The sequence below is a fragment of the Boleophthalmus pectinirostris genome, unplaced genomic scaffold, assembly GCF_026225935.1.
Source record: "Boleophthalmus pectinirostris isolate CB_2022bp ecotype Guang Dong unplaced genomic scaffold, ASM2622593v1 HiC_scaffold_15, whole genome shotgun sequence".
Taxonomy (NCBI): domain Eukaryota; kingdom Metazoa; phylum Chordata; class Actinopteri; order Gobiiformes; family Gobiidae; genus Boleophthalmus; species Boleophthalmus pectinirostris.
Genome location: NW_026571070.1, coordinates 1879314 through 1887504, shown reverse-complemented (window position 1 = coordinate 1887504; position 8191 = coordinate 1879314). Strand labels below are relative to the sequence as shown.

The window sequence follows — 8191 nt, the reverse complement described above, 5'->3', positions numbered from 1 at the left end:
TAGTAGTAGTAGTAGTAGTAGTAGTAGTAGTAGTAGTAGTAGTAGTAGTAGTAGTAGTAGTAGTAGTAGTAGTAGTAGTAGTAGTAGTAGTAGTAGTAGTAGTAGTAGTAGTAGTAGTAGTAGTAGTAGTAGTAGTCAGTAGTAGTAGTAGTAGTAGTAGTAGTAGTAGTAGTAGTAGTAGTAGTAGTAGTAGTAGTAGTAGTAGTAGTAGTAGTAGTAGTAGTACTCACATGTAGGCGCGGACACATTGTCCATTTTTCTTTTGAGGTAAAATTCCAGTGACCTTCCCGGGATTCGCGCCACACTCGTGGATTTACAACACTCTGAGAACTTCTCCACTGGAACACACAAACACACAAAATAATGTACAGAATTTGAAAATATAATTAAATTAAATTAAATTAAATAATAAAATAAAATAAAATGTAACAGATAAGGGGCGGGACATTAGCGCGTTAATTACGATTAATTCATTACAAAGGAAATAATGCATTAAAATATGAACGCGTTTGATCGCAGTTTGCCAAACAACGCGGAACGTTTGTCAGTGCACCGTGTTATGGTACGACAATTATACAGACGCACAACAACAACAACAACAACAACAAAACGGCGTGAACGGGCTCTGCCTCTGGGACATTTATATTTAAAAACGAGCCGGTGGAAGTATCGATAAACGCGTCTTTTATTACAAACTGTGGAGAGAAGAGTTTCATGTGACAGAAACTCCTCGACACTACGAGAACATGTAAATAAAAAACACGTGACTGCGGCGCAGGAACCGGAACTGTCTGCGGAACCCGAACTCCAAAACATGACGAAAGAAGAAAATGAGTAAATGAGTAAGGCAAATGTTGTTATGCGATTAATTAAGGTTCATTAATTACAAAGCCTGTAATTCATTAGATTATTATTTTAAAATCAGGTCCCACCCCTGTAACAATAATATAATGTAAATACATAAATCCTACGGGTGTGACAATAACCAAAATATCGTGATATATCGTCAAAACTCTCTCAGTAATATCGTGCGCCATCACAATATATTGAATCACAAGTTTCTTTGCTTAAATTCATTATTATGGTGCAGTAATAGCTAAAAAAACAGAAACTACCGGAACTACATAGACCATGATCCTTTGCTCTCTTTTTGGCGCAAACTACAAGAAGAAATAACAGTTCTAACACGTTTTAGTCTTAGTTCTTTGGATTAAGTCTTCTCGAGGCATTTTAAGAGGAAAAAGTAGAATATTCACAATTTTGTTTGCCTCGACATTGCAATAAATTTCGAACCGTGAGATTTATATCGTGAAAATATCGTACCGAGAGATTTGGATATTGTTACATACCAAATAAATCCACGTCAATTTCTTTATTTTCTATTGGTCTGCTCTGTTTTTTTTAAAAGTAGATTTTACGTCAGATGCCCTGCCTGTTCATCACTGTAACTGAGGCGGGGGAAGTGTCTTGCTCAAGGACACAACAACAACATCTGCTCGACGTCAAACCAACGACCCGTCGAATCACACTAAAGCCCTGTATCACACTCTTACTCATCTGTGTTCTAACGTAGTAAAGTTTTTTTGTATCCATGGCGATGTTAGAGCGTTGCTTGAAATGTCCCACAGTGTGGCATTATGTAACGACATGTGTTTTTCAGTGCACTCTTTAGAGTCAGAAACACACAGTACGTTTAATAATGTCACGCAGCTTTAGGAGTCGATCTAAATAAAGTGAGAAAGCGTCGGCGTTTCAGACTGACCTGTAGCGTCTCCGAGGTGGAGCAGGGCCACGAGGGCGAGCAGCACGGACACTCTGACGCTCGAGCACATCCTGAGATTTCAAGTCGAGGCACAAGTCGAAGATGAAGATGAAGAAAGTGAAGAAAATGTTCAGTGAGAGTGCAGAGAGTGACGGACAGACAGAAACCTACACTTTTATAACCACCAAAAAGCAGAAGGATGAGCTCAGATCCTCTGAAACCTCCACTGAAAGAGAGTCTGGGGTTTTCTGACGCGTCACCGTCCACTTCGGAAACTGTTTCGCAACTGATCACTCGGAAAATTAAGAAACAGTTCCTGAGAGCGACAGAAACGCAGGATCTGACACGGCAAAAACTGGACCTCACACTTTACTCATCAAGAAGAAGAATTACAAGAATGTGATTATAAGTGAATTACAAGAATATTCCCGTCATTGCCACAGACAGAGAAGTGTGAAGCAGCTTCCTCCAGGCTAATGAAGCTCATTGAAGCAGCAGTTATAGGAAACAAGGCATCTGATTGGTCTGTTATTATCAAGATCGACGTACGTCACTGTTGGGGTTCATTAAACGTTGGAATTTGACGAGTGACGATCTGCTCGCACTTCACCTCGCGAAACCACAGCCGCGTTCAACGCGAAGGCGACTCCCCGGCAGCTTTAGCGGAACGTACGGGCTCTTGTGTCTCTCAATGGGAAAGTCAATTAAACTTGACTGGGCCTGCGTTTAGCTGCTTGTTATTTACCTTCTGTACAGGTGACCACGGCAAACGCAAGGTTTCAAAAGTATTTCAAACCACTAATTAACAGTGTATGTGGATCTGGGCTCTTTCACATGAACACAACTGCCAGGGAGCACAATGTGCTGATGGTAAATGCACAAATACAACAACAGATACATGCTCTGTGGATTTTGACGGGGATACGCGCCTACGCTCGTGTAGAGCGTCAAAAAATAGGATGGATCCTATTTTCTGAAATCTACACGCACAGGACGTGCTGCTCCGCGCGCGTATTATTTTACTTGGTACATGTGTCAGTAACGCGCGTCACAATGCTTTTTTAACCTGGATTGAAATGGTGGGTTTTTCGTTTTTCTTCATACAAATTTGCTAAAATCACCGCCCGCGATATCAGCAGCGGTGAAACGCCGGAGGTGCGCCTGCGTAGACCGTGATCCTGAGCGAAAGGACCGACGCAGAAGTCCGCGCTCCACCGAACTAAACGCAGCTGACGCCCGATCGCACTCGGGGTTCTCTCAGAGACGGTCCTAGATTCCAAGTTCTAGTCCTAGTTTGGTCCTGGTTTAGTCTTGTTTAGTATTGGTTCAGTTCTGGTTTAGACCTGGTTTAGTCCTGGTTCAATTCTGGTTTAGTCTTGGTTATTCCTGTTTAGACTGATTCAGTCCTGGTTCAGTTTGGTTTAGTCCTGGTTTACCTGGTTTAGACCTGGTTCAGTCTTGTTTAGTCCTGCTTCAGTTCTGGTTTAGACCTGGTTCAGTCCTGATTTAGACCTGGTTTAGTCCTGGTTTAGACCTGGTTCACTGGTTCAGTCCTGATTTAGACCTGGTTCAGTTCTGGTTTAGTCCTGCTTCAGTTCTGGTTTAGACCTGGTTTTAGTCCTGGTTTAGACCTGGTTCAGTTCTGATATAGACCTGGTTTAGTCCTGGTTTAGACCTAGTTCAGTTCTGGTTTAGTCCTGGTTCACTGGTTTAGTCCTGCTTTAGTCCTGCTTTAGACCTGGTTTAGTCCTGGTTTAGTCCTTGTTCAGTCCTGGTTCAGTCCATATACGGCACAAAAGTTCAGCATCTTAACAGTTCTTTTGGTGAGTAAATTAAAAGTGCTGTAATAGTCGTGTCATGTTTACATTTTAAATGCAGTAATATTGTAATGTAACAAATGAGTTTGAAATGACAGTAACAAGTCATAAATAAAACATTACAGTTTTAAAGTCACTTGTCCAACAGTGGATCTTGTAAAGTTGTTGTAAACTAGAAGTCAGTTTGAAAAATAAATGCAGCCTTTCATTTACAGATCTCATCTAAATATAAAATGAACTGAACTTTGAACTAGTTCAAAATTAAAATTGTGAACTATTCACTTTGAACAAGTGTGAACTGAACTTTGAACTAGTTCATGAAAAGTGTGAACTTGCACAACACTGCTGATTGGTCTGTTATTAAAGCTCAGATCTTGATTTAGGGACAAATTTGACTCTTATTGGAATTATTTTGTATTTTTATGTCTTATTTATAGCAGTCGATCAATGAATCCTGGTCCAGATCCTGGTCCAGACCCCGTTTGGGCCTCAGTCCAGTCTGTTTACAGCACTTCACATGTTTATGTAGATACTGAAGCACAGGGAGGAGACACGAGCAAGTCCTGGTTTAGACCTGGTTTAGTCCTGGTTTAGTCCTGGTTTAGTCCTGGTTTAGACCTGGTTTAGTCCTGGTTTAGTCCTGGTTTAGACCTGGTTTAGTCCTGGTTTAGACCTGGTTTAGTCCTGGTTTAGACCTGGTTTAGACCTGGTTTAGACCTGGTTTAGACCTGGTTTAGACCTGGTTTAGACCAGGTTTAGTCCTGGTTTAGACCTGGTTTAGACCTGGTTTAGACCAGGTTTAGACCAGGTTTAGTCCTGGTTTAGTCCTGGTGTGTTTGTGAGGTCATTGCGCCCTCTGCTGGTGTTTGTTGACAGTTAAGTTTGTGCAGTTTGGACTTTTACTGCTGAACCACAGTACTACAGAGTACACAATACAACACAGTACCACAGTACTACAGAGTACATAGTACCACAGTACTTCAGTGGGAGTATGTTGCAGTATCAGCTGCTCAAAGAAAAGTATTTTCTAAACTCTTCTTTTGTTTTGTTTTTTTGAGGAGAAAGATCAAAGTCGTCTCAAGTCGGGTCTGAGTCTTCGCGTCTGCTACTCGAGACAGGATCTGACACGGCAAAAACTGGACCTCAGACTTTACTCATCAAAAAGAAGAATGACAAGAATGTGACACAAGTGTGAGGCAGCTTCCTCCAGGCTAATGAAGCTCATCGAGGTGGCAGTTATAGGAAAGAAGGCGTCTGATTGGTCTGTTATTAAAGTTCAGATCTTGATTTAGGGACAAATTTGATTCTTATTGGAGTTATTTTGTATTTTTATGTCTTATTTATAATAGTCTATTAGCAGTGTTGGGAAGGTTACTTTTAAAATGTAATCCCCTACAGATTACAGATTACACACCCCAAAATGTAGTTTGTAACGTAATCCATTAAATTACTTAAAGTGAGTAACGTAATCTGATTACTTTGGATTACTTGATATTGTCATGTTTTTTTAAACGACATGAATGTAGCAAACACATCCTCAAAATTCTTGTTTGTTGTCTTCAAATTGTCTGAGCCCAAGTCTCCATGAATAAACAACTGTTTACTGTAGAGAAACAAAGACCACGAGATCTTAATATAAGAGGTTTTGTCTGTTAAAAGACAGAAACAAGATCAGCTTTTCCTTCACCATATTAAAAAATATTATTGATAGAGAAATAATTTTTTATATGAGATCACCTTAAATTATGTCAACCTACTGTTAGGTGTCATGTTGTTTAAACCTGGTTTAGACCTGGTTTAGTCCTGGTTTAGTCCTGATTTTTAGACCAGGTCTTTAGTTCTGTTTTAGTCGTGGTTTAGTCCTAGTTTAAACCTGGTTCAGTCCTGCTTTAGTCCTGGTTTAGTCCTGGGTTAGTCCTGGTTTTAGTCCTGGTGTTAGTTCTGGTTTAGAGGTTCACAGGAGGAGGTTTACACGAGAAAACACGGTCCACACGCGGCGCACGAGACGGCGGTGTCCTCGCTGTAACTACGGAAGGAGACGTGGTCCGCGAGTTCTCAGGTTGATGATGATGATGAAGGTGTTTGTGTGTGTTTGTGTGTGTGTGTGTGTGTGTGTTTGTGTGTGTTTGTGTGTGTGTGTGTGTGTGTATAGGACAGTAGTGCAGATATTATGAGTCTATGCAGGTTGTTTTCACCAGTGCCAGTAGCTCCTGTTTCACATTTAAGTTGTAGGCGATTTTATTTTTGTTTTTTGTTTTTTATATATATCTCACATCGGGAGAAGAATTTCCAAGACACAAATGCGTTTTTACCAATGCACTGCTGCTTCCACTGTGTGACTGACACCGCCAACTTTAACATGACGTTTACATCGCTCTTATTGCCACGTTCTGTTTGGGCTTCAGGCAATGAGTGAAATTACCGAAATAAAAAAATAAATAAATGCGAGGTAGCACAAAATGTGAAAACAGGAAAATACCGCCTTGTAATCCACTTATTTCAGCAAAGTAACTGTAATCCAATTACCACTTATTGAAACAGTAACTGTAACGGAATACAGTTACTCATAATTTGTACTCTGATTACGTAACGGCGGTACATGTAATCCGTTACTCCCCAACACTGTCTATTAGTGAGTCCAGGTCCCGGTCCAGGTCCTGGTCCAGACCCCGTTTGGGCCTCAGTCCAGTCTGTTTACAGCACTTCACATGTTTATGTAGATACTGAAGCACAGGGAGGAGACACGAGCAAGTCCTGGTTTAGTCCTGGTTTAGTCCTGGTTTAGTCCTGGTTTAGCCCTGGTTTAGTCCTGGTTTAGTCCAGGTTTAGTCCTGGTTTAGTCCTGGTTTAGTCCTGGTTTAGACCAGGTTTAGTCCTGGTGTGTTTGTGAGGTTATTGCGCCCTCTGCTGGTGTTTGTTGAAAACTAAAGTTTGTGCAGTTTGGACTTTTACTGCTGAACCACAGAGGGGCGTTCATGTGCAGTACTACAGTACTACTACTACACAATACCACAGTACTACAGAGTACACAGTACTACAGGACTACATAGTACTACACAGTACTACTACTACACAATACCACAGTACTACAGAGTACACAGTACTTCAGTGGGAGCATGTTGCAGTATCAGCTGCTCAGAGAAAAGTATTTTCTAAAATCTTGTTTTTGTTTTGTTTTTTTGAGGAGAAAGATCAAAGTCGCCTCAGGTCACTGCCTCGAGTCTGAGTCCTCCCCTCTGCTAACTCGAGGCACTGCTCTGTCTGAAGCTCTGTCACTCAGGTCGACTTGAATCTGAGTTTTATCCAAACCAAAACCAGACACATGATCCGGCTCCAGGAAAGTGACGTCCTGTTCAACAGCTCCTCCCTCCCAAAGATCTGCCTCCTCACTCAGACTCATCATCATCATCACCATCATCAACATCGTCACGCTGCTAAATATCATAAACACCAGGGATCTCCGACCTGTTTCCTCCACTGAGCTCCTTTACAAAACAGAAATGTCAGAGCTCATCATCTCAGTGATCACAAGAAGTAAAGAACAGAAAGAGAAAGAGCCACAGCAAAACTTAGACGGGGAACAGTTAAATAAAACAACATAAACTATTATTTATTTCTGAGTGCACAAAATCAGGCATCAAAATGATAGAATTACAATAATAAAAGACATTTAATTCATCAAGGTTTAGTTTTTCAGAACAACACGTGTAATTCAGAAATCCTCCGGTGAAACACTTGAAGAGTGACCGGTAACTCCTGATCTACACAAAACAAAATGGACTCAAAACAAACTAAATGTTCATCAGTAAATACAGAGATTTATAAACAATAAAACAGGTCCAAAACAAAAAAACTATTCAAACATAAAATATCTATAAGAAATAAAATATCATTCTCCCCTACACTCTCATACAATTCTTTATTTTATTAAGTAGATTTAGTTTGTGGTATTATCTTGTTTATTGTTTTGGTTTGTTTTCTTTCAATAGAAAAGTAGAAATTAAAAAAAAAAAAAATTAGCACTAGCGTTAGCATTAGCAGTTAGCATTAGCATTAGCATTAGCCAACAGTTTTTCAGTCTTTTTCATTTTTCGTGGCAAAACAAACTGAACAGAATCATGAGCAGTGCTGGGAAGGTGACTTTTAAAATATACTCCCCTACAGATTACAGATTACATACACCAAAATGTAGTTTGTAACGGAATCCATTAAATTACTTAAAGTGAGTAATGTAATCTGAATACTTTGGATTACTTGATTTGCTGTAGAGAAACAAAGATGAGGAAATCGTAACATAAGAAGTTTTGTCTGATAAAAGAAAATAAAAATTAAAAAAACAGACTTTACTGAACCAAATTAAAAATATTATTGATAGAAGACGAGAAGACACGTCCACACAGCAGGATTTAGTCCTGTTAAATCCTGTTTTAGTCCTGGCTTAGACCTGGTTTAGACCTGGTTTTAGTTCCGGTTTAGTCTTGGTTTAGACCTGGTTTTAGTTCCGGTTTAGTCTTGGTTTAGACCTGGTTTTAGACCTGGTTTTAGACTTGGTTTAGACCTGGTTTTAGACTTGGTTTTAGACCTGGTTTAGTGTTCGGCAATGAGTGGAGTT

General features: G+C 40.0%; 1 protein-coding gene across 1 annotated transcript in view; it reads right to left on the bottom strand.

Moving 5' to 3' along the window:
- Window positions 1–7003, bottom strand: part of LOC129408172 (uncharacterized) — a 10359-nt gene extending 3356 nt beyond the window's left edge. Inside the window, exons 1-3 of the mRNA XM_055151214.1 lie at window positions 6792–7003; window positions 1763–2078; window positions 231–338 (exon numbers count right to left, since the gene is read on the bottom strand). Of these exons, the coding sequence (XP_055007189.1) occupies window positions 231–338; window positions 1763–2078; window positions 6792–7003 (636 nt within the window). The remainder of the gene's footprint in view (window positions 1–230; window positions 339–1762; window positions 2079–6791) is intronic.
- Between the last annotated feature and the right edge of the window lie 1188 nt (window positions 7004–8191).